This window comes from Ranitomeya imitator, chromosome 3, assembly GCF_032444005.1.
Source record: "Ranitomeya imitator isolate aRanImi1 chromosome 3, aRanImi1.pri, whole genome shotgun sequence".
Lineage (NCBI taxonomy): Eukaryota > Metazoa > Chordata > Amphibia > Anura > Dendrobatidae > Ranitomeya > Ranitomeya imitator.
In genome coordinates, this window is record NC_091284.1 from 444,109,886 (window position 1) to 444,137,281 (window position 27,396).

The 27,396-nt window shown below is 45.4% G+C and overlaps 1 protein-coding gene across 1 annotated transcript in view; it reads right to left on the reverse strand.

Annotated features, from left to right (window-relative positions):
* LOC138670216 (multidrug and toxin extrusion protein 2-like) overlaps positions 1-27,396 on the reverse strand; it is a 233,364-nt gene that overhangs the window by 60,035 nt on the left and 145,933 nt on the right. Inside the window, exon 11 of the mRNA XM_069757363.1 lies at positions 19,623-19,731. Within this exon, the coding sequence (XP_069613464.1) occupies positions 19,623-19,731 (109 nt within the window). The remainder of the gene's footprint in view (positions 1-19,622; positions 19,732-27,396) is intronic.

Below are 27,396 nucleotides of genomic sequence, written 5' to 3' on the forward strand. Positions count from 1 at the left end.
TGGCCCCCTCAGGCTCAAAACATCAGCTCTCAGCTGCCCCAGAAAAAGCGCATCTCTAAGATGTGCCAATTCTGGCACTTAGCCTCGCTCTTCCCTCTTGCCCTGTAGCGGTGGCAAGTGGGGTAATAGTTGGGGGGGTTGATGTCACCGTCAAGTGACATCAAATTCTGATGTTAGTAATGGAGAGTCGTCAATAAGACACCCCCATTACTAACCCCATAGTCACATTGTATAAAAAAAACAGACACCCAGAAAAAAGTCCTTTAATTGAAAGAATGACACAGATAATAATAATAATCTCAATTAAACAATACTTACAAGCTTGCCAAATTCCACTGAAGCCCTTGTTCTCCTGTAATAAACCAAAAAATAAAAAACAACATCACTCACCTGTCCGTCATTCGGTCTCACGTTATAATCCATGTCAGGGGGATAATTAGTTTTCAACCTGGACAGTGCCAAGATGAGACCGTCCAGGCTGAGAACCACTGGTGAATGAGATGCTGCGAGCGCAGCCTCAGTGACTAGCAGTGACGTCAATGAGGCTCGGTTCTCAGCTAGGATGAACTGCGGTGACTTCGGTGAGATCCCCGCTAGTACCGTGAGAAAGTCACACGATGCAGAGACATGTTCACCGAAAGCGAACTTTGGAATGTGCCTTTTCTGGGCAGCTGCGGGTTGCTATTTTTAGCATATATTGATGGCCCCTTACCAGTCTGAAAATACCAGCCCCCAGCTGTCTGCTTTAGCAAGGCTGGTTGTCAAAAATAGGGAGGGACCCCTCGCCGTTTTTTTTTTTAATTATTTATTTAAATAATTAAAAATACGGCATGGGGACCAATCTATTCTTGATAACCAACCTTGCTGAAGCTGACAGCTGAAGGTTGCAGCCCACAGCTTTGCTTTGAGTTTTGCCTGGCTAATTACCCAAAATACAGGGGAACCCACGCAGGTTTATTTTTATTATTTATTAACAACGCAGGAGCGGCTAATGAATACTCCCATCATCCGCTCCTGCTCTCAATGTTATTAGCGGCAGCAAGTGTCAGCTGATGGGAGCTGTAGTCCCATCAGCTGACACCAGTGACCGGAGGTAAACTTTTTACCTTCGATCACAGCTGAGCGCTCACACTGTCTGACAGCGTGGGAACCGCGGCTCTCTGGGCGGCGGGGATGATTTCACCGCCAATCAGAAGCGTTACGCCGGTGTTCCCACGCTGACTCACAGCTCGGGAAACGCCAGCTTTTGTGCTGTGTATGTTCGGCTATATTAGGCAATTTAGTCGACGATTACATCGGCGAATATTGCAAATTCAGCGATTGTGAGCCGAACCAAACATTGAAATAGTTGCTCATCTCTAATCAGTAGGCAGATGTAAATGATCCCTCATTTAGCTGGCAGAAGTGACTCAAAGTAGAGAGAAGAACGATAAATCTCAGATAAGATATATTACAAAGTTTCATATATTGGCTTATTTTATTGATTTAGGCAGTTTATTAAAATGAAAGTGACAATTTAAACAGAACTTTTCATTGCGCTTTCTTTTTACATAGGATAGTAGTGGTATGATTGTATAGGTGCTTGTCCTTCCAGAAAAGTGAAAGACTTCAGAAGTGTCAGTTATGAGAAATCTATCATAGTAGCTATATGCAAATCAGGCTGAAAATGCAGTAGGGGCAAGTCAATTCATTTGTAAGAAGCAGTACAAGTGCACGGAAAACACCCTTAGGGCTTGTTTTCACTTGCGAGGAACACGTCCGTGTCTCGCATGTGGAAACGAAGCTCTGGTGCCGGAACTCCAGAGCGGAACGTGCGGCTCCATGTGTTGCTATGCGGCCGCACGCTCCGCTCCGGAGTGCCGGCGCCAGAGCTTCGTTTCCACATGCGAGACACGGACGTGTTCCTCGCAAGTGAAAACAAGCCCTTAGAGCACTCTCAGCATTTTCTTTCATATGGCTTCTACACTGGATTTCTCATAACTCATCGAATCTCTAAAAAAGTACAAAAAGGTATCACTTTTATTGAAGGAAAAAACTACAATTAATTCACACTTGTTCTTTTCAGAGCACACTGGAGTTACTGTAGGAATATACCGTATATACTCGAGTATAAGCTGAGATTTTCAGCCCATTTTTTGGGGCTGAAAGTCCCCCTCTCGACTCATACTCGAGTCATACCCAGGGGTCAGCAGGGGAGGGGGAGCGGGGGCTGTCTAATTATACTCACCTGCTCCTGGTGCAGTCCCTGCAGATCCCTGGCTCCCCCGGCGCCAGCAGCTTCTTCCTGTACTGAGCGGTCACATGGTCATGCTCATTACAGTAATGAATATGCGGCTCCACCTCCTATAGAGGTGGAGCCGTATATTCATTACTGTAATGAGCGGTAACGGTGACAGCTCAGTACAGGATGAAGCTGGGGCGTCGGGGAAGCAGGGACTGCACAGTGCCAAGAGCAGGGGGGTATAACGGGGAGGGGAGCGCATCACTGCGCGATATTCACCTCTCACCGTTAAGGGGGCCTCTCCATCTTCAGCATCTTCTGCAGTGACGCTCAGGTCAGAGGGCGCGATGACGTGGTTAGTGCGCGCCCTCTGCCTGAACGTCAGTGCAGAAGACCCTGAAGATGGAGCGGCGCCAGAACGAGGAGCAGGTGAATATTGAAAGTGTCGGGGGCCTGAGCGACGGAAAGGTGAGTATAGGATTTATTTTTTTTATCGCAGCATTATGGTATATGGAGCAAGTGTCTGTATAGAGCATCTTATGGGTCCATAATCAAGGATTGTGCAGCACTATATGGGGCAAATATCTTTATGGAGCATCTTATGGGGCCATAATCAGCATTTGTGCAGCATTATATTGGGCAAATGTGTCTATGGAGCATCTTATGGGGCCATTATTAACCTTTATGCAGGATTATATGGGGCATATTTTAATATGGAGCATTTTATGGGGCCATCATAAACTTTATGGAGCATTATATGGGGCTCCTGATTCAATATGGATATTAAAACACTTAACCTACTGATGTCTCAATTAATTTTACTTTTATTGGTATCTATTTTTACTTTTCACATTTACCGGTAGCTGCTGCATTTCCCACCCTAGGCTTATTCTCGAGTCATTAAGTTTTCCCAGTTTTTTGTGGCAAAATTAGGGGGGTCGGCTTATACTCGGGTCAGCTTATACTCGAGTATATACGGGCACTTCAGAAATGTGCAGCCTGAGCAATTTGCTGACCTCAGATTTGTGGACACAGCTGACCAGAGAGGCTATGTGCACACGTAGTCTGGCTCCACTGTGGATTTTTCCGCAGCGGATTCCAGCAGATTTGATAAATCCACAGTGGAAAACCGCTGTGGATTTATTGCGGTTTTCCTGCGGTTTCCACTCCACTGCAGATTTACAACTGCGGTTTTCCATAAGGGCAGTTGTAAATCCGCTGCGGAAAATGCACAAGGAAGTGACATGCTGCGGATTGTAAACCGCTGCGTTTCCGTGCGTTTTTTTCCACATGTGCACAGCGTTTGAACTGTAAACACAGGGGAAACTGCTGTGGATCCGCAGCTGCGGAAACGCTGCGGATCCGCAGCAAAATCCGCATCGTGTGCACATAGCCAGACAAACAAAAAGCTGGGAAGTACATTGGGTACAAAAAGAATTCAGACTCCTTTAAATGTTTCACTCTTTGTTTCATTGCAGCCATTTGGTAAATTCATAAAAGTTATTTTTTTCTAATTAATGTACACTCTCCACCCCAACTTAACTGAAAAAAACAAAACAAATGTAGACATTTTTTAAAATTAAAAAAGGAAAACTGAAATATCACATGGTCATAAGTATTCCGACCCTTTTCTCAGTATTGAGTAGAAGCATCCTTTTGACCTAGTACTGTACAGCCATGAGTCTTCTTGGGAATAAAGCAACAAGTTTTTCACACCTGGATTTGGGGATCCTCTGCCATTCTTCCTTGCAGATCGCAAGCAAAAGAGAAAGAACCGAACTATAGGGTCGAATGTACTAAACAATAAACACAAGTAGATACATGTGACACAAAATATATTTTTATTATTATAAAGGACAAAAAAAGAAAAGAAAAAATGGTAACATGGTACTAATAACACTCAGTGGATATCTGCCCATAAGAACCATACAAGACCAAAAGTAAAAAACTATACAAAACTGACAACAATCGCAGACCAAGATGGAAAACAGTTGTACGAAATATATACCGTATATACTCGAGTATAAGCCGAGATTTTCAGCCCATTTTTTGGGGCTGAAAGTCCCCCTCTCGGCATATACTCGAGTCATACCTGGGGGTCGGCAGGTGAGGGGGGGTGGGGGCTGTCTAATTATACTTACCTACTGCTGGTGCGGTCCCTGCTTCTTCCAGCGCTGCAGATTCTTCCTGTGCTGAGCAGTCACATGGTACCGCTCATTACAGTAATGAATATGCGGCTCCACCTCCCATAGAGGTGGAGCCGCATATTCATTACTGTAATGAGCGGTAACTGTGACCGCTCAATACACGAAGAAGGTGCAGCGCTGGAAGAAGCAGGGACTGCAAAGCGCCAGCAGTGGGTGAGTATACGGGGAGGGGAGCGCTGCGCGATATTTACCGCTCCTCGTTCCGGTGCGGCTCTGTCTTCATTGTCCTCAGACTGACGCTCTGGTCAGAGGGCGCGGTGACGTAGTCAGTGCGCGCCCTCTGCTGAACGTCAGTGCTGAAGACGGAGCCGCATGAGGAGCAGGTAAATATTGAAAGTGCCAGGGGTCCTGAGCGAAGAGAGGTGAGTATGTGATTTTCTTTTTTATCGCAGCAAAAGCATATGGGGCAAGTGACTGTACGGAGCATCTTATGGGACAATAACGCTTGTGCAGAACTATAAGGGGCAAGTCACTGTATGGAGCATCTTATGGGGCCATAACACTTGTGCAGCACTATAATGGGGCAAGTGACTGTACGGAGCATCTTATGGGGCCGTAACGCTTGTGTAGCACTATAAGGGGCAAGTCACTGTACGGAGCATCTTATGGGGCCATAACACTTGTGCAGCACTATAATGGGGCAAGTGACTGTACGGAACATCTTTTTTTTTTTTTTTTTTAAACATCATTTTTATTGGTTGTTTTTTTTTTTTTTTAAACAAATAAGTACAATACATATTGCAAATGTTGCTTTAAATTATTACATAGAAATAAAACAAACATTAATCTTTGTAACACAAATAGTATTAACATATCCCCTAATGTCCACATCTAACCAGCTTCAATGATTGGAATCCGACAATCAAATCCAGAACATACACCAACTGATGCATTTATCATGTGACAAATTTTAATTTATCCAAACTACCACTTAAATCTTCTAACAAATACCAATCTGAATTAACAAAGGACCTCATTATCTCTTGAATTTCCCCTGTCGACAATAAGGATTCTATGAACACTCTCCATTTTTAAAAAAATCTTTTCGTCATCTTATCTTTATCCCTTTCTGCTTCTCTTTTTTCTAAATATAGGACAGCCATTAGTCCTGCTTTAATCTCTTTTATCCCTGGGAGTGTACTAGCCAACCAATATTGCAAAATTAAACGTTTTGTCACCAAAGCAATAGTATGGAACAGATCATGTAACTGACCCCCTCTTGTTTTGCCTGTCGTATAATGAAACAGCCAGCTCATCGGGCTAGAATCCACCCAGATCCCACACATCTGTAGATACATATCTTGAACCATTGTCCATAACTCTTGTGTCTTGGGACACGACCACATGCCATGCTCCATATCTGTTCTTGATGCGCCACATTTGGGGCAACTCATCTGCCTATCAGGGTTCTGTGGAGTTGGCGGTATATTAAAGCCACATATTATTTTATGCATTATTCTAAATTGGCTATCCCTCCATTGCTCATTTATGATATGTTCCCTTACCAATTTCCATCCATGTAGTATTTTATGCTCAAGTTCTTCATCTTTCATGTATTTTTCCCATTTGCAAAACACTTTGTCTGTCCCTGATGGTCGTAATACATCTCTCAACAACCCATATATCGAGGAGATCGATATTTCCTTAATGTCTTTAGTGACTAAGTCTCTCCACACATCTGAATCAACCTCCTTGCTTACATCTTGTAAGAAATCTAGTACATAATGCTTCAGTTGACTATATAGCATCAAATGGAATCCCGGTAGCTCATATTTGTCTAATACCTCAGATCCCGTCAACCAGCGACCTTCCTGTAAATGTAGTAAATCTTCTAGTGTCTGTACTCCTTTTCTAGACCATTCTATGAATAATTTATTTTCCCTTCCCAATTTAAAGGCTGGAAATGACCAAGGATTCAGGTGCTTTGACACTCTCCATGACATTTTCAGTTTTTTCCTTACTGCTTTCCATGTAGCAATAGTGTCTTTACAAATAACCGAGTGTTTAATATTTGGTGGTAAGTATGACAGTGGCGTGTGAAGCAATGCTGTCAAATCCCATGAGCCACAAAATTCCGTTTCTAGTGTATAATCTGTGTAGCGTCCTGTCTTTTTAATCCAATCAACTACATTCCTCATTAAGCACGAGAGATTATACCCTCTAATATTCGGCAACCCTACTCCTCCTCCCTCTTTTGGACGCATTAGTGTTCTCATAACAAGTCTCGCTCTTCTCCCCCTCCAAATAAATTTAGAAAAAGCCCTATTCAATTTGAGAACATCTACGTGTCGGATTAGCATTGGAATAGTCTGCATTGGATATAATAATCTCGCAAAGCTTGTCATCTTAATTAGATGACAACGGCCTAGTAGTGAGAGGGGTAGATTTCCCCATCTTTCCAATTCTTTCTCTATTTTGTCTATAATAGGCTTATAATTAAGATCATACATCTGTTTCGGCGAACTTCCCAAATGTATTCCCAAATATTTTATAGATGTTGTCGCTTTCGGGATGCCCATTATATTATTTCCCTGACCACGTTTCACATTATTTCTCATGAACAGAATTTCACATTTAGTCTTGTTTAATCGAAAGCCCGAGAATTTGTACGGAACATCTTATGGGGCCATAACGCTTGTGCAGCACTATAAGGGGCAAGTCACTGTACGGAGCATCTTATGGGGCCATAACACTTGTGCAGCACTATAATGGGGCAAGTGACTATATAGAGCATCTTATGGGGCCATAACGCTTCTGCAGCACTATATGGGGCAAGTGACTGTATGGAGCATCTTATGGGGCCATAACGCTTGTGCAGCATTATATGGGGCAAGTGACTGTACGGAGCATCTTATGGGGCCATAACGCTTGTGCAGCACTATAATGGGGCAAGTGACTGTATGGAGCATCTTATGTGGCCATAACGCCTGTATAGCATTATATGGGGCAATTGACTGTACGGAGCATCTTATGGGGCCATAACGCTTGTGCAGCACTATAATGGGGCAAGTGACTGTATGGATCATCTTATGGGGTCATAACGCTTGTGCAGCACTATATGGGGCAAGTGACTGTATGGATAATCTTATGGGGCCATAACGTTTGTGCAGCATTATATGGGGCAAGTGACTGTATGGAGCATCTTATGGGGCCATAACGTTTGTGCAGCACTATATAGGGCAAATATCTCTATGGAGCATCTTATGGGGCCCTTATTACCCTTTATGCAGGATTATATGGGGCATATTTTAATATGGAGCATCTAATGGGGCCCATCAAACTTTATGGGGCATTATATGGGGCTCCTGATTCAATATGGATATTCAAAAACACTTAACCTACTGATGTCTCAATTAATTTTACTTTTATTGGTATCTATTTTTACTTTTGAAATTTACCGGTAGCTGCTGCATTTTCCACCCTAGGCTTATACTCGAGTCATTAAGTTTTCCCAGTTTTTTGTGGCAAAATTAGGGGGGTCAGCTTAAACTCGGGTCAGCTTATACTCGAGTATAAATATTAATCTCAAGAAGAAAAATAGATAGAACAGTATACTAACATATATGTAGTGTTAGAAATAGGTACTAGGACGTAATAGTACCATATATAACCAACATATGGAGAAGGTAACTGGCGCCAAGAGCCCAAGAGCATGTGTATATCAGATGTATAATGTAGTAAATACCTCTATATAGAGACCACGTAACCAACCTAATTGCAGGAAAAACACAAACAAAACGGTGGCAATAAAATATATATATATATATATATATATATTAGTAATAAAATGACACAGCTATAACAATTGTAGATAAGTCAATGTCCAAACTGACATATGATAAAAAGGAATAACCTATAAGAAGGTAATGCAGTGCCCATAGTGCCACAGTAAAATCAGCTGTGACCTGACTAACAACTCTGCTGGCATCACGGCATGGCCTCTCATCTCTCACACTATCTTACCCACTGCTCCAGGCCATGATGTGGTTTCTGTTTCTTGCCAGCTCTATGTTCTGTTCCTCTAATCTCTGCATGCTTCCTGGCTGTGTGCATAGGGGGGCGGAGCCTGAACTCTCTCGTTCTTATAGATATCAGATGCACCTGTCTAATCTGTTCCTGACCAATTACCAAGAGGCCTCCAGTATTTAGTGCAGCTCCACCCAGTGGACTGGGCCTGTGCAATGTGTTAGCTCAGTTTATGTTTAGCTTCTGAGTTTGCCAGGCCTTGCTCGGTGTTACTCCCTCTCTAGAGGCTTTTCTCTGTGTTTTTTCCTTGATCTTATTGTCGGCCCTCCAGGAGGCAGAATATCCTGGTCCCTGTATCTTGTTCCATTGCCTTGTCTGTACTTTGTCCTACCTCTGTCTCCTTGTCTGCGGCTTCCTTCCCTGTTGTGTCTTTCCTTGTGTTCTCAGTCTGCTTATTCTCCGCACTTTTGCGGCTCTGCCTGCTCTGTACCTTTGTGGCTTTACCTCTACTCCGCACTCCTGCGGTTCTGCTCTGTTCTACTCTGCTTAGCTTCTGTGCTGCAGTATTCTTTTGCTGCAGCTTCTCTCCGCATTCCTTGCGGTTCTGCTCTGCTTTGCTGCTGCAGAAACCTCTTGCTGCAGCTCCTCTCGACATTCCTTGTGGCTCCGCTCTCCTTAGCTTCTGCTGCTGCAGTTATCCCTTGCTGCAGCTCCTCTCCAAATTCCTTGTGGCTCCGCTCTGCTTAGCTTCTGCAGAAATCTCTTGCTGCAGCTCCTCTCCGCATTCCTTGTGGTTCTGCTTTGCTTAGCTTTTGTTGCTACACTATCTCTTGCTGCTCTTCCACTCCTATCTGCAGCCTTGCACTTCTCTTCCTGTGTAAACAGTTCCCCACCTGTTCCTTCATTCTCCTTTCCTTCTGGCTTGTTTCCGTACCTGCATCTCCTGTGTGAACAGGTCGCAACCTGTTCCTTCATACTTCATTCCTTTCTGCTTGTTTTCTTACCTGCACCTCCAGTGTGAACAGGTCCCTACCTGTTTCTTCATACTACATATCCATACCTCCTGTGCGAATAGGTCCCTACCTGTTCCTTCATACACCACACCAACGAGTCCTGTGTTCTCTGCCGTGCCTGCCAGCCCTGTGTTCTCTGCCGTGCCTGCCAGCCCTGTGTTCTCTGCTGTGCCTGCCAGCCCTTTGTTCTATGCCATGCCTGCCAGCCCTGTGTTCTCTGCCGAGCCTGCCAGCCCTGTGTTCTCTGCTGTGTCTCTGCCAGCCCTGTGTCTCTGCCATGCCAGTCTACTCGTCTTTCAGCCATGCTCTTCTGCCAATCCTGCCTGATGCCCGCACCTGTTCTCCAAGTGGGATCAGCAGCCACAGCCAGACACCACCCTGGAGTAGCACCTGGCAGTTGCCTGCTGCACAAGCCTGACCTCACCATCAGAGGCTCCAGTGAAAACCCAGGCAGCTGTCATAGTCACGCCCCTTCCAGGGTAGTCTGGTTTGTGGCACAGTGGGGCCACAAACCCCCCCAGCTCACACCCACCAGTCAGGGCGTGAGCGTGACACTGACAAAGATAGCACAGAGAGAGACCTGGGTGCTAAGTATATAAAGACTGTGCTAATGATATAGCCGTCTAAACAAGGGAATCATAAAGTGATGCTGCAAGAAGCTGCATAGTAGCATACAAGGTAATTACCTGAGTGGTCGTATGGATTACGAGCAGACACGCACCCCGAGAAGCACCCTTTTGACCTAGTGCACCATTTTGACCTAGTACAGCCATGAGTCTTCTTGGAAATAAAGCAACAAGTTTTTCACACCTGGATTTGGGGATCCTCTGCCATTCTTCCTTGCAGATCCTCTCCAGTTCCATCAGGTTGGATAGTCAACGTTGGTGGACAGCCATTTTCAGGTCTCTCCAGAGATGCCCAATTAGGTTTAGTTCAGGGTTCTGGCTAGGCCAGTCAAGAATGGTCACAGAGCTGTTCTGAAGACACTCCTTTGTTATTTCAGCTGTGTGCTTAGGGTCATTGTTTTGTTGGAAAATGCACCTTCGGCCAAGTCAGAGGTCCAGAGCACTCTGGAAGAGGTTTTCATCCAGGATATCTCTGTACTTGCCCGCATTCATGTTTCTTTCAATGACAACCAGTCATCCTGTCCCTGCAGCTGAAAAACACCCCCATAGCATGATGCTGTAACCACCATGTTTCACTGTTGGGATTGTATTGGGCAGGTGATGAGCAGTGCCTGGTTTTCGCCACACATACCGCTTAGAATTATCACCAAAAAGGTTTACCTTTGTCTAATCAAACCAGAGAATCTTATTTCTCATAGTTTGGGAGTCCTTCATTTGTTTTTTAGCGGGCTTTCATATGTCTTGCACTGAGGAGAGGCTTCCATTGGGCCAATCTGCCATAAAGGCCCAACTGGTAGAGGGCTGCAGTGAGAGTTGACTTTGTGGAACTTTCACCCATCTCCCTACTGTATCTCTGGTGCTCAGCCACAGTGATCTTGGGGTTCTTTAACTCTCTCACCAAGGCTCTTCTCCTACAATTGCTCAGTTTGGCTGGATGGCCAGGTTTAGGACGACTTCTGGTGGTCCCAAACTTCTTCCATTTAAAGATTATGGAGGCCACTGTGCTGTTAGGAACCTTGAGTACTGCAGAAATTCTTTTGTAACCTTGGCCAGATCTGTGCCTTCCCACAATTCTGTCTCTGAGCTCCCTGGCCAGTTCCTTTGACCTCATGATTCTCTTTTGGTCTGACATGCACTGTGAGCTGTGAGGTCTTATATAGACAAGTGTGTGCCTTTCCAAATCAAGTTCTATCAGTTTAATTAAACATAGATGGACTCCAATGATGTTAGGGTTGGCGGATTGCACAAAATACATTTAATAGAAAAGTGCAATCGCAACCCAGGGTCCACAGTGCAGAGATGTAGAATTGCAGCTAGTATGAACAATGACGGAACACACTGAGCTAAACATCACTCAGTGAACAGCACATGAGCTGTGTCACTCGCACTCAGAAACGGAACAGAAGCTCTACAATAGAGCTGTGTCACTAGCACACAGTAACGGAATAGATGCCCTGCTGTAGAGCTGTGTCACTCGCACACAGAAACGAAATAGGAATGACACTAGATACGATCCCTGTTAACCTCACAGGGCAACGAAGCCCGCTAATGGGGTAAGAAGCAAGCAATGGTCACACAGTCAGCAAAAGAACTCAACCAACTCCTCTCCAGAGGTGCCAGAATGCTAATGACCCTGAATTCATACAATCTCCTCTCCGGAGAACCGAAATTCTAACGGCTTACCGCCGACCCTGAGCATATGCTGAAAAAGACCACACTGTTGCAATGTCCCATACACACACACACAAAGAGATTGATACTATCAAGCCGGCTTGCGCCTCAGAGGACCTTTTATACGTTCAGGTCATGTCCAGTCGGACAGGACCTTGCTTGTGGACTAATCCAGAGCTGCTGCATCACCAGAGCAGCTGACGACTGACCACCAATGAGAGGTCGCCACATCACGAGCATGCTCAGTAAGGTAATTTCTGGACTTAGCCTCCAGAGCGTCTATTCGCCGTTGCCTATCGCTAGTTACCATAGACTTGGCTGGAAAGCCAGCAGTAACCAAACGAACAGCACAATCCTGAGCAAGACACTGGGACCGACGTCATTGATCAGCAGCAATCACAGCGGCCAAAGCTGAATGGGAGACTGCAGAAGTAGACAAGGCTTGGGATGTACCCTGTGCAGTGGGAGAATCCCGGCTCCTAACAAATGAAGGCGTAGAACCATCTCAAGGACGATCACAAGGAAATGGACATGTCACTTAAATATGAGTGTCTGAGCAAATGGTCTAAATACTTATGACCATGACTTTTCTTTAATAAATTTGCAAAAATTTCTACATTTCTGATTTTTTTCAGTCAAGATGTGATACAGAGTGTACATTAATGAGAAAAAAATGAGAAAAAACTTTTTTGAATTTACAAAATGGCTGCAGTGAATCAAAGAGTGAAAAATTTAAAAGGGTCTGAATATTTTCTGTACTCACTGTAATTCTTTAGATCAAAACACTAGCAGAGTCAAATCTACATACACTAAAATGACTATGCCTTCAAACAATTATGAACTGCCCATATGATGATGTCATGTGTTTGGAAGATATCAGGAATAGAATTGCGGACTTGCACATTCTCATTCTTGGGTACCATTTCAAGATACCTGAATGTGTCTCGTTCTTCTGTACAAACAATTATACGCAAGAACAAACAAGATGGGAATGTCCAGCCATCATATCGCTCAGTAAGGAGATGGGTTCTGTGTACCAGAGATGAACGTGCTTTGGTCTGACATGTGCATCGCAACCCAAGAAAAAAGCAAAAGACCTTGTGAAGATTATGGCGGAAGCTGGTAAGATTGTGTCAATATCCACAGTGAAATACGTACTGTATCAACATGGGCTGAAAGGTCACTCTGCCAGGAAGAAGCCATTACTCCAAAAGAAACATAAAAAAGCCAGACTAATATTTGCAAGTGCACACAGGAACACAGACCTTAATTTTTGGAGACATGTCCTGTGGTCTGATGAAACTAAAACTGAACTTTTGGGGCATAATGACCATCTTACGTTTGGAGGAAAAAAGGGAGAAGCTTGGAAGCCTAAGGACACCATCCCAACTGTGACACACGGGGGTGGCAGCATTATGTTATGGGGTTGTTTTGCTGCAGGAGGGACTGGTGCGCTTCACAAAATAGATGGTACTATGAGAAAAGAAGGTTATGTGGCAATACTGAAGCAACATCTCAAGACATCAGCCAGGAAGTTAAAGCTTGGGCAGAAATGGGTCTTCCAAATGGACAATGATAAAGGTTGCACCATTATTTACCAAGAATGATTACTCTAGAACATTGAAAATGCATTACTGCCATAGAAAATAGGAAAAAGGCGCTATATAATGTACACATCAAATATTTATATGCAAAAATTGCTATGAAAAAATGGACAATGACCTGAAGCATACTGCCAAAATGGTAACAAAGTGGCTTAAGGATAAGAAAGTCAATGTTTTTGAGTGGCCATCACAAAGCCCTGATCTCAATCCTAATGAAAATTTATTGGGAAAGCTGAAAAAGGCATGTAAGAGGTGACCTACAAACCTGGATCAGTTACACCAGTTTTCTCAGAAGGAATGGGCCCAAATTCCAACCAACTATTGTGAGAAACTTGAGGAAGGTATATTTTGATTACATTTCGGATATTGAGAAAAACATGCATATGTGTCTTTTTATATCACATGTGTATGTGAACTTCTAGATGCAAACTCGGCTTTGGGAAAATGGCCGCCGCGATCTCTTCTGCGCACGCGTGGCATCCCGCGGCCATTTTCCTGAAGCCCCGTGCAGCAGAGCACTCTATCTGCGCACGCGCGGCCCCAGGAAGATGGCCGCCCCCACCGATGACAGGGGGTAATAGCGCAGATCACGCGCTGCTTCTTCACGTGCGCGCAGTGGATTCGTCACTGCGACATGCGCACACCACTACGCCACCAACGGAAAGCTGGGGAAGAAAACAGCGATGTCACCACGCCCACCCGACCTGACCAGCCTGATTGACAGGTGAAAACGGCGACTTTGGTAATGTATTTCTCAGCATAGGTGGGGAATCAGGGTACACTACATACACTATAGTAACGCACAGCGCAGGCCCTATTTAACAGTATTTATATCTCAATCTGAAAAAACGGGGTGACAGGTTCCCTTTAAAGGAACAGGAAATCCAAACCTACAGAGGCCAGTGTGAAAAATTGATTGCCCCTCCCACCCTTAAAGGGAACCCTGTCACCCCGAAAATCGCGGGTGAGGTAAGCCCACCGGCATCAGGGGCTTATCTACAGCATTCTGTAATGCTGTAGATAAGCCCCCGATGTTACCTGAAAGAGGAGAAAAAGACGTTAGATTATACTCACCCAGGGGCGGTCCCGCTGCTGGTCCGGTCGGATGGGTGTCTCTGGTCCGCTGCGGCGCCTCCCATCTTCATTCCAAGACGTCCTCTTCTGATCTTCAGCCAGGGCTCCGGCGCAGGCGTACTTTGTCTGCCCTGTTGAGGGCAGAGCAAAGTACTGCAGTATGCAGGTGCCGGGCCTCTCTGACCTTTCTGGCGCCTGCGCACTGCAGTACTTTGTTCTGCCCTCAACAGGGCAGACAAAGTACGCCTGCGCCGGAGCCGTGGCTGAACATCAGAAGAGGACGTCTTGGAATGAAGATGGGAGGCGCCGGAGCGGACCAGAGACACCCATCCGACCGGACCAGCAGCGGGACCGCCCCTGGGTGAGTATAATCTAACGTCTTTTCCTCCTCTTTCAGGTAACATCAGGGGCTTATTCTGTAATGCTGTAGATAAGCCCCTGATGCCGGTGGGCTTACCTCACCTGCGATTTTCGGGGTGATAGGTTCCCTTTAAAACATAAATTAACTGTGGTTCATCACATGTTTGAGAAGCGGAGTTCAAATTCCCTAGCCCACCCAGGCCTGATTACAGGCACACCCGTTCTCAATAGCACATGCCTGACAAAATGAAGTAGAGCAAAAGATTCTCAAAACCTGAACATCATGCCGCGATCTAAAGAAATTATGGAACAAATGAGAAACAAAGTAACTGAGATCTATCAATCTGGAAAAGATTAGAAAGCCATTTCTAAAGGATTAGGACACCAGCAAACTACAGTGAGAGTCATTATCCACAAATGGCAAAAACATGGAACAGTGGTGAACCTTCCAAGGGGTGGCCAGATGACCAAAATTACTCCAAGAGCATAGTGAAGACTCATCCAAGAGCCACACTTGCCTCAGTTCAAGTCAGTGTTCATGACTCTACCATAAGAAAGATTCTGGACAAAAATGGCTTGCATGGCAGAGTTCCAAGACAAAAACCACTGCTGAGCAATAAGAACATAAAATCTCATCTTAGTTTTGCCAGAAAACATCTTGATGATCCAAAGACTTTTGGGAGAATACTCTGTGGACTCACAAAACAAAAGTTGAACTTTTTGGAAGGTGTATGTCCCATTACAGGTGAATATTCCTTTTTCTTAAGTATTAGGCTACGGTCACACTAGCAGTATTTGGTCAGTATTTCTCATCAGTATTTGTTAGCCAAAACCAGGAGTGGGTGATAAATGTAGAAGTGGTGCATATGTTTCTATTATAGCTTTCCCCTCTGTTTGTTCCACTCCTGGTTTTGGCTTACAAATACTGATGTAAAATACTGACCAAATACTGCTAGTGTGACTGTAGCCTTAGGCATACAGGAAGCCGGCAGCTGACACTGTGCGCACTAATAAAGAGCAATGAATACTCACTGCCCTCCACATAGATAGTCCCTGCATGGAGGGACGTAAGTATTCTGGCAGCTGTCCTTTCGGCTTGTAAGAAGCGCATGACGTCCCTACCATGCACTGTTTACAAGCATAAAAGGAGCTGCTGGCACCGGAAAAAGACGATGTGAGGGTGTGCTGAAAGGTAAGTGTAACTTTTTTTAATGTTTTTCAGATGGGGCCATGCATACAAGAATGGGGAATTGGGGCCAATCATACCAGGATAAGGATGGGGCCATGCATACCAGGATGCTATTAAAGATAAATGAATATTAATTTCCATCCACGCCATGGGTGTGGAATGCAGTGAATATTAATTTCTCTTTAGCAGTGTGCACAGGCTTTAGCCGCAGCAGCCGGTGTCACGGGGAGCCTAGGTAGGCAAAGCTAATAACCCGGGCCCCTGCGATATCCCTCAGACTAGGGAAACCCTGTCTGTCCCTCTCCCAGAGATTACACTGATGGTGTGCTTGTCTGAGCCGCCAGGCCTGACCCTAACTCCTGTTTCAGTACTAATCTGAAACCTCCACCCTCCACCCCGTGATAATTCCTCACACCAACCCCTACAGAAAGCACAGACAGGGAAAACCAAAAACGCACCACGCCGCAAACATACTCAGGAAAACACTATAATGTGCACAGGGCAAAATAAAACACAAATAGGAAGGAGAAATATGACAAAGGATCATACACCACCAGATTTGATATTTCCACTCCAAGACCACCACACCGAACCGAGATCACCAGGTACAAGACACAAGCTATAATTGGCGACGCCCAAAGTTCAGAAGAACTATTTAAAAGCCGTGAGCGTGACCCAGCCTCCAATCCGAGTACCAGCTAGATTAACCCCGGACAACCTAGATAAAATCTAGCCGGCGCCACTGAGCGCATAGTGGACGAATGAAGAATTACAGCTGTCTGTCGGACGCCCTAGTGTGAATAGCGTCCGACATGACAGCCGGCTCCTGCCCTCTGTGACCCGCTGCTCCGACGCTGCCACTCTCCCACCTCCCCACCATAGCCAGAGCAGTTGCATTTGGACTATAAGATTCACCCCTCATTTTCCTAAACATTTTCGGAGGAAAAAAAGTGTGTCTCATAGTCTGAAAAATACAATATATTTGTTGTAATCTATCTTGATAACATATTAATTTTCTCGTCTGACCTTGAGTCACATCACGTCAGGCAGGTCTTACAGATACTTAGAGACAGTAAATAATTTGTTATACAAGTGAAATGTATTTTCTCGGTTGAGGAGATCCCTTTTCTGGGTTATATCTTATCGTCCTCCAATTGTCGCATGGATCCATTGAAAACCCGGGCGGTACTGGATTGGGATCGTCCAGAGGACCTAAAGGCATTACAAAGGTTTTTGGGTATCGCCATCTACTACCTTAATTTCATCAAAAACTTTTTGGTAGTGGCCAAACCGCTGACAGTCTGATCAGAAAAGGGACAGACTTTTCCAAATGGCCAAGTCTGGTGAGTGAGGAATCAATACCTTGAAAGACTGTTTTGCATTGGTGCTGATTCTCATTCAGTCTGACGTCACTCAGCCATTTATTGTAGAGGCTGACAAGTCTGAAGTAGGGTTAAGGGCAGTATTGTCGCAAGGTGCATCTCCTGGTAAATGGTGTCTATGTGCACATTTTTCTAAGAAACTGTCCCCCGCTGAGAAAAACTATGAATAGGTAACAGGGAACACTTGGCAATCAAATGGGCTTTTAAAGAGTGGCATCATTTTCTGGAGGGGGCAGTTCATGCTGTCACTGTACTCATCGATCATAAAAAATGTTGTATATCTAGAATCTGCAAAACATCTAACGAAGATTTCTGCCAAATTCATCAGGTTAAGAGTAGCTGCTAAAATATCAGTACAAAGGAGCTAACAGGTATATGAAGTTGTTGGTGCCTCTGGAGTCCCGTGAACCTCAGTAGTATCTTCCGGAGGCTTGCAGTTGTGCATAAATCTACTATTCAGCCACCCCTAAGCAGTGCTCACAAGCAGAAACAGATTCAGTGGGCCCGACATACATGAAGAACAATTTAGATAATCTTGTTTACTGATGAGTGTCGTGCATCCATGGATGGTACAGATGGTTAGAGGATGGCTACTATGTGCCAGCAAAACTGTAAAGCAAAGAGGTGGCAGAGTCATGTTTTGGGCTGAAAGGCCCCTTTAGGGTCCCTGAAGGTTGTGAAAATGACCTCGTCAACGTATATAACGTTTCTGACTGAACACATTATTCAATTGTTCAAATAGAAATACCTCTGAGTCATTGGCTGCTATGAGCATAAGGCCGGGGTCAGACTTGTGTGTGCAATGCAAGAAACTTGCGCGAGTCTCTCGCATCAATACCCTGCGCTGCCGGGACTGGAGTGTGCGGCTGCATGCATTTCTATGCAGCTGAAAACTCCGGTCAAAACCGCCGGCAGCAATGCAAGGTATTGATGCGAGACACTCGTGTGAGTCTCTCGCATTGCACACGCAAGTGTGACAATGGCCTAAAAGAGAGAAACTTATGGTGTAGCCTCCGTTTCCCTCTGACCTCAACCCTATTGAAAACCTTTGAATAATAAGCATAAAGGTACCTTCACACTAAGCGACGCTGCAGCGATACCGACAACGATGTCGATCGCTGCAGCGTCGCTGTTTGGTCGCTGGAGAGCTGTCACACAGACAGCTCTCCAGCGACCAACGATGCCGAGGTCCCCGGTAACCAGGGTAAACATCGGGTTACTAAGCGCAGGGCTGTGCTTAGTAACCCGATGTTTACCCTGGTTACCATCGTAAAAGTAAAAAAAACAAACACTACATACTTACCTTCTGCTGTCTGTCCCCGGCGCTCTGCTTCTCTGCACTCCTCCTGCACTGACTGTGAGCACAGCGGCCGGAAAGCAGAGCGGTGACGTCACCGCTCTGCTTTCCGGCTGACCGGCGCTGACACAGGATGCAGGAGGAGTGCAGAGTAGCAGAGCGCCGGGGACAGACAGCTGAAGGTAAGTATGTAGTGTTTGTTTTTTTTACTTTTACGATGGTAACCAGGGTAAACATCGGGTTACTAAGCGCGGCCCTGCGCTTAGTAACCCGATGTTTACCCTGGTTACCAGTGAAGACATCGCTGAATCGGTGTCACACACGCCGATTCAGCGATGTCTGCAGGGAGTCCAGTGACGAAAGAAAGTTCTGGCCTTCTAGCTCCGGCCAACGACATCACAGCAGGATCCTGATCGCTGCTGCGTGTCAAACACAACGATATCGCTAGCCAGGACGCTGCAACGTCACGGATCGCTAGCGATATCGTTGTGAAGTTGTTTAGTGTGAAGGTACCGTAAGACCTATATGAAGGGAGGCAGCTCACATCAAAACAGCAGCTCTGGGAGGCTATTATCACATCCTGCAAATAAATTCAAGCAGAAACTATCAAAAACTTCACAAGTTCAATGGATGCAAGAATTGTTAAGGTAATATCAAAGAAGGGGTCCAATGTTAACATGTAATTTGGCCTGTTAAGAGGTTTTTGATGGAAAAAACTTTTGATTTCAGTAAATGTGACCTCCTAAAGCAGCAAATTTAACAAATGACCATTTTCTGTGCTTTGCAACCTATAAAATGTTTGGAAACTCTGTTGTGCATAATATCTTGGAGCAGCGCGTTCTGCATTTATTTTAACTTGGAGAAAAATACTGTTATCATTGGGAGGTTTGTCCAATAAAGTTTGATTGAACATTATACTGACTCATTTTCATTAACAATTTAGCAAATTCAGAGAATAATAGTATTTACATAATAATATGGAATGCAGTGTAGTCAAAAATATTTATTTTACCTATGCACAAAAGGGAAACTTTGCAAGATGTTTTGGCTTGCTCCACATCTCCTGCTCCTAAAGCGTTCCCTATCCTCACACTCGCAGCCACACTGAATCCAACAGAAACCTGAGTGGAATAAAAGTTTTGTTTTTAATTCAAATTATTTAAAAAAGTTATATATAATAAAGCTATATAGTAAAAATACATTATTGATTGTATTCAAATTTGAAAGAATTTGTGACAGTACATTATTATAATATTCCATGTTAAAGGGAATCTGTCACCTCATTTTTCGCATATAAGCTGCAGTCACCGCCATTAGGGCTTATCTGCAGCATTCTATAATGCAGTAGATAAGCCCCCAGATGTAACCTGAAAGATAAGAAAAACAAGTTTGATTTTGCTCACCCAGGGGCGGTCCGCTGCGGTCTGGGTCCTATGGGCGCTGCAGGTCCTGGTCCTCCATCTTCATGCAAGGACATCATCGCATGAAGATGGGAAGCGCCGGACCGCGACACCCATCGGACTGGACCACCCCCCGGGTGAGTATACTCTAAGGGTACCGTCACACTATACGATTTACCTACGATCACGACCAGCGATATGACCTGGCCGTGATCGTAGGTAAATCGTAGTGTGGTCGCTGGGGAGCTGTCACACAGACAGCTCTCCAGCGACCAATGATGCCGAGGTCCCTGGGTAACCAGGGTAAACATCGGGTAACTAAGCACAGGACCGCGCTTAGTTACCCGATGTTTACCCTGGTTACAAGCGTTAAACTAAAAAAAAACAAACAGCACATACTTACATTCTGGTGTCCGTCAGGTCCCTTGCCGTCTGCTTCCCGCACTCAGTGACTGCCGGCCGTAAAGTGAAAGTGAAAGCACAGCCGCTGTGCTCTGCTTTCACTTTACGGCCGGCAGTCACAGTGCGGGAAGCAGACGGCAAGGGACCTGACGGACACCAGAATGTAAGTATGTGGTTTGTTTTTTTTTAGTTTAACGCTTGTAACCAGGGTAAACATCGGGTAACTAAGCGCGGTCCTGCGCTTAGTTACCCGATGTTTACCCTGGTTACAAGCGAACGCATCGCATCGCTAGATCGCTAGATCGGTGTCACACACACCGATCTAGCGCTGACAGCGGGAGATCCAGCGATGAAAGAAAGTTCCATACGATCTGCTACGACGTACGATTCTCAGCAGGATCCCTGATCGCTGCTGCGTGTCAGACACAGCGATATCGTAACGATATCGCTGGAACATCACGAATCGTACCGTCGTAGCGATCGAAATGTTATAGTGTGACGGTACCCTAACTTGTTTTACTTATCTTTCAGGTTACATCTTTCAGGTTACAGAATGCTGTACATAAGCCCCTAATGGCGGTGGCCTTAGCTTATGTGCGAAAAATGAGGTGACAGATTCCCTTATTCCCTTTAAGTTTGGAAGGTACTTTAAATGGAATCTTTCAGCAGGATTTCATACCTCAAACTAATTATATGTGCATGTAGTTCTTTAAAGATAATTCCAACAATACCTTTACATGTCCAGTCAGTTCCTCAGTTATTGAGAAATCAGCATTACAATGGTTATGCAAATTAGGCTGAAGGACTATGGTAGATCTAAAGTTTCAGTCACTCCAGCTACACTTAAGGTACCTTCACACATAACGATATCGTTGCTTTTTGTGACGTAGCAACGATATCGTTAAGGAAATCATTATGTGTGACAGCGACCAACGATCAGGCCCCTGCTGGGAGATTGTTGGTCGCTGAGGAAAGTCCAGAACTTTATTTCGTCGCTGGATCTCCCGCTGACATCACTGGATCGGCGTGTGTGACGCCGATCCAGCGATGTCTTCACTGGTAACTAGGGTAAACATCGGGTTACTAAGCGCAGGGCCGCGCTTAGTAACTCGATGTTTACCCTGGTTACCAGCGTAAACGTTAAAAAAACAAACACTACATACTTACCTTCAGCTGTCTGTCCCTGGCGCTCTGCTTCTCTGCACTCCTCCTGCATCCTGTGTCAGCGCCGGCCAGCCGGAAAGCACAGCGGTGACGTCACCGCTCTGCTTTCCGGCTGACCGGCGCTGACAGTGCAGAGGAGAGCAGAGCGCCGGAGGACAGACAGCTGAAGGTAAGTATGTAGTGTTTGTTTTTTTAACGTTTACGCTGGTAACCATGGTAAACATTGGGTTACTAAGCGCGGCCCTGCGCTTAGTAACCCGATGTTTACCCTGGTTACCGGGGACCTCGGGATCGTTGGTCGCTGGAGAGCTGTCTGTGTGACAGCTCTCCAGCGACCAAACAGCGACGCTGCAGCGATCGACATCGTTGTCGGTATCGCTGCAGCGTCGCTTAGTGTGAAGGTACCTTTAGGCCTCTATGCTGTGTGACGTCAGGCAAGAGAGCCCTCAAACAGGAGGAGGCAGATATTTGAGGGAAATAGAGGTGGAGTGACAAAGGCTTCAGATCTACCATAGTCCTTCAGCCTCATTTGCACATCAATTCTAATGCTGATTTCTCAGTAAGGGAGGAACAGACTTGCCATCTAAATGTATAGATGGAATTGTGGATAAAGAATGTTAAATCCAGCTCACAGCAGGAGATATCTATGGTTCATTTGCGAGAAAAAAAAACGGTATCTAATCTGGACCGAAAAAATTTAATGGAAACTAAGCGATTTTCATGCGAGTTCAATGCGATTTTTAATCGCACCATCCGTTTTACATCTGTATGACATCCGTATGCAATGCGTTTTTTTCCTCTGCAACTATTTTTTTTACAATTATTTACAGGACCATTTACAGTGTTCTATGCCACAGAATGGTAAGGTATCTGTAAAAAAACGAATGGAATATATCCGTGCGTTTTTTTTCCAGCACCATTGACTTGCATTGGTGAGTCTCATCCGAGACCCGCAGCAAATCGCAGCATGCTGCGATTTTTTTTCTCAGTCCGATTTTGGCTGAGAAAAAAATTGCAAATGAGATGTCACCTATTGAATAACATTGGTCCGAGTGCAATCCGATTTTTTTATCGGACTGCACTCGTACGTTTTTCTCGCAAATGGGTATGAGCCCTTAGGCCGGATAACGCTGCCTCAGAGTGTGAAGCAATCCAAAGAAAAAGAGGGATCCAGCTCGAAGAACTGTGAAATGGCTTTTAGTCGAAGTGCTTAATATAAGATAAACCAAGACTTCAGCTGTACAGCTTACATGACATGTGACATCTACTCGTTTCAGGTAATCTGGCACCCTTGTTCATGATGTTTATTCATTATTAAGGTGGTAGATCACCTGAAATGAGAAGATGTTGCGTGTCATGTAAGCTGTACCGCTGAAGTCTTGGTTTATCTTACACTAAGCACTTGGTGAATATAAGCCATTTCACAGTTGGTCGAGCTGGATCCCTTGTTTTCCTTGGATTGATGGACTTGATAAAGCTACACGCACATATAGATAGGTTGGGTGGGTGAAATCCTGCTGACACGTTCATTTTCGGCACACATCTGGTGGGATGCTTTAAAGGTAATCTAACTAAGTCTGTACAGTTACATGTATTTGCCAAAATGTTTCTCTGTAAAACAAAAAACATACACTGTGTGGTATAGTACATTCTTCAGCTTAAAAATCAAGTCAGTTTGACTAATAAAGGAATACGATTGTGTCATATATGTATGCACAGAAGCATGATAGTAATGCCAACTAGGCTCTACAGAAGCAACATGGGTCTCTGCTACTTCTCTAATGACCCGACAATCGCTACACACAGCCAAATATCACATGTGAAAATCTTAGCATATGTGCATATGGAGTTTCTTTGAGGTGGTTAAAAGCGATGAGTAGAGTTGAGCGACTTTTACTTTTTTAGGATCGAGTCGGGTTTCGCGAAACCCGACTTTCTCAAAAGTCGGGTCGGATGAAATCGGCCGATTATTGCGAAAAGTCGGGGGTCGGCCGAAACACGAAACCAAATGCAAGTCAATGGGGAATCAAAGTCGGCAGTGAGTGGAGGACAGGAAAACACCTACAGTGCCCATTTTAATGCCAAAAACATCAATTCGTATTTCTTAAGCTTGTCAATCTTAATTTACTTTATAATAATAGTTAGGCATTGAAAACAGGGGCTCATTTGGCTAAAGTTGTGGGGGGGGGGGGTAGGGCTGGCTCAAGATTTTCGTGGGCCCAGGAAACGCGGAATATGTCACAACGGTGGAGCAGGGAGAGGTAAGTATTTCAACTTTGCAAGTGCTGCGATCCTGAGCAAGCAGGGGGGGCCCCACTAGTTGGCACTGGCACAGGGCCCCTCATAGTACGGCGGTGTGTTTGACGGCGGGCGGCGCCTCCCACTGCCAGAGACACTTTTGCGTACTATGAGGGGCCCTGTGCCAGTGCCAACGAGTATGCCCCCCCACCTGATGAAGAAACCTGCACTTTCATCTGCACATTCCTCTTTGTCCCTGTGTAAGGTGGTATAGTATGCGGGAAGGGGAACCTGACTTTCAGCAGGGTCAGATTCTGGCTGTGTAGAGTGCAAGGGGAATGTAGTGGTCTGGGTCAATGTACCAGCAGACTCATCTAGCAGTGGCTGGGCAATGGGCAGGATGAGGAAGAAACACAGATATAGGCCCAAATAAGAAAGTAGGCTAAATGCAGTTCAAAATTGCTAACAGGAGTACACAGGCGGCATAGCTTTGTTCAGCGGAGGAGGACAACTGTTATGAGAGGCTCACACTGTTACTAGGCCCAAGTAAGTAAGTAGGCTAAATGCAGTTCAAAATTGGTAAGAGGAGTACACAGGCGGCATAGCTTTTTTCAGCGGAGGAGGACAACTGTTATGAGAGGCTCACACAGACTTAGTAGGCCTAAAAAAAAAATGAGAGGCTCACACAGACTTAGTAGGCCTAAAATAAAAAAATAGGCTAAATGCAGTTCACAATTGGTAACAGGAGTACACAGGTGGCATTACTTTGTTCAGTTGAGGACAACTGTAATAAGTGGCTCAGACAGACTGAGTAGGCCTAAAATAAAAAAGTAGGCTAAATGCAGTTCAGAATTGGTAATAGAAGTACACAGGCGGCATTGCTTTATTCAGCGGAGGACAACTGTTATGAGAGGCTCACACAGACTTAGTAGGCCTAAAATAAAAAAGTAGGCTAAATGCAGTTCACATTTGGTAACAGGAGTACACAGGCGGCATTGCTTTGTTCAGTGGAGGACAACTGTAATAAGTGTAATAAGTGTAATAAGTGGCTGACACAGTTAGTAGGCCAAAACAATAAAGTGGGCTAAATATCAGCCCAAAAAAATGTTAAACTATGATAAATAAACTGGTGGCATAGCTAGGTACAGGGGTGGGCTCCTCTGTTGAGTAGCAGACAGTTGGCGCAAAGTATTAACTGGTCTAAATGGAGGCCAAGGCCCCTGTATATTTTTACTATCATCTATCATTTCAACAAATTTGCATTGGCAGTGCCATTGAAGGATTTAACAGCACAGACTACACAGTGGTGGAGCAGGGAGAGGTAAGTTTTGCAAGTGGTAGAGCACTGTTCGAGCTGGAGGGGGAACACTCTCTCGTGGGCGGCGGTACTGGCACAGGGGCCCTCATATTACGACAGTGTGTCTGATGTTGGTTGTGCACCACCACCATCAGAGACACTTCATTGTACTATGAGGGACCCTGTGCCAGTGCCGTCGCCCAAGAGTGGGCACACCCACCTGTCCAGGCAAACGGCACTCGCACGGGTGCTTGCGCCATGTGATGACCACAGCCCTGTGGGGGGGAGTCAGCCCATTTAGGAAGGTATAAAAATGGCCTGTGGTGGACATTCAGCAGCTGCAAATGGAGGAATTGGAGCAGTCAGTAAGAGGAGGCCAAAAGCAAGACATTTTTTAAGGCAAGCTACGTGTCAGCAGGGGAAGGTGGGGCAAAATAATTTGAAATCCATGATTGGTTCATTTTAATGAAGGTTAGATCATCAACATTTCGGGTAGCCAGACATGTCCTTTTTTTCGGTCAGTATTGAACCAGCAGCACTGAAGATTCTTTCTGATAGCACACTAGCAGCTGGGCAAGCGAGCTCCTGTAATGCATATTCTACCAATTCAGGCCAGGTGTCTATTTTAGATGCCCAGTAATCAGAGGGGAATGACCTGTGAGGGAGAACATCGATAAGGGAGGAAAAATAGTTGGTAACCATACTGGACAAATGCTGTCTCCTGTCACTAAGAATTGTTATTCTTGGTGTAGTGTGCGGGCTTTACGGTAGTGCTTTGTCACTTTGAATTGATGCAGCAGTACCTGTCGTGTCTGCGGTCATTGTGAAATCACTCCACAACCTGGTCATAAAACCTCTCTGTCCAACGCCACTTCGGATTTGTGCACCTCTAACACCTCTGCCATGTTGCCCCCTACAGCTCGTGTGAGAACCATCACCGACTCTGTGTGCTGGGAATGCCTGAACCAAACGGTCTACAAGAGTTGCTTGTTTGGTAGACAATATTTGCTCAAGGTTCTCATGTGGCATGATATTTTGTAATTTTCCTTTGTATCGTGGATCCAGGAGGCAGGCCAACCAGTAATCGTCATCGGTCATCATTTTGATAATGCGGGGGTCCCTTTTTAGGATATGCAAGGCATACTCTGCCATGTGGGCCAATGTTCCAGATGTCAATTCACTGTTTGTGCTGGGTTGAGGAGCACTTTCTTGCAAATCAACTTCACTTGTGGCCCGCAAAAACCCTGTACCTGACCTTCCAACGCCACCAATTTCTATTGCCCCCTAAGAAGCATCCTCCTCCCATAAATATTCATCCCCATCATCCTCCTCCTCCTCCTCTTCGTCCGCCACCTCGTCCAGGAGAGTTCCCTGGCTGACTGTCATCAAGGCTTCCCTCCTCCTCGGCTGCAGACGCCTGCTCCTTGATGTGCGTCAAACTTTGCATCAGCAGACGCATTAGTGCGATGCTCATGCTTATGATGGGGTCGTCTGCACTTACCAGCCGTGTGCATTCCTCAAAATACTGAAGGACTGAAGGACTTGACAGAGATCTTGTAGCTTCGACCACTGCACACCAGACAACTCCATGTCTGCCATCCAACTGCCTGCCCGTGTATGTGTATCCTCCCCAAATAAATGACAGCACGCCTCTGTTCGCACAGCCTCTAAAGCATGTGCAGTGTGGAGTTCCACCTTGTTCCATCATCAATTATTAGGTGTTGCTGCGGAAGATTCAGCGATCACTGATGGTTCTGCATACGGCTGGAGTGTAGGGGCGACCGGCGGATGTGCGAGCAAAGTCTTCGCACCTTCAGGAGCAGGGCTGGTAACTCTGGATAATTTTTCAGAAAGCACTGCACCACCAGGTTCAAGGTGTGAGCCAGGCAAGGAATGTGTTTCAGTTCTGAAAGGGCTATGGCAGCCATAAAATTCCTTCCGTTATCACTGACTACCTTGCCTGCCTCAAGATGTACACTGCCCAGCATTGACTGAGTTTCTTGCTGCAAGTACTCGGCCAGTACTTCCGCCATGTGTCTGTTGTCGCCCAAACACTTCATTTGTAGCACAGCGTGATGACGCTTACCACTAGCTGTTCGATAATGGGACACCTCGTGTGCAACACTGGCAGCTGCGGATGGAGTGATCGTGCGACTGCGCTCTGTGAACGAGCTTTCACTTCTGGAGGAGGAGGAGGAGGAGGAGGAGGAGGGGTGGCTAACGCCTACAGCCAACTGTTTCCTAGACCGTGGGCTAGGCAGAACTGTCCCACTATGGCTGTCCCC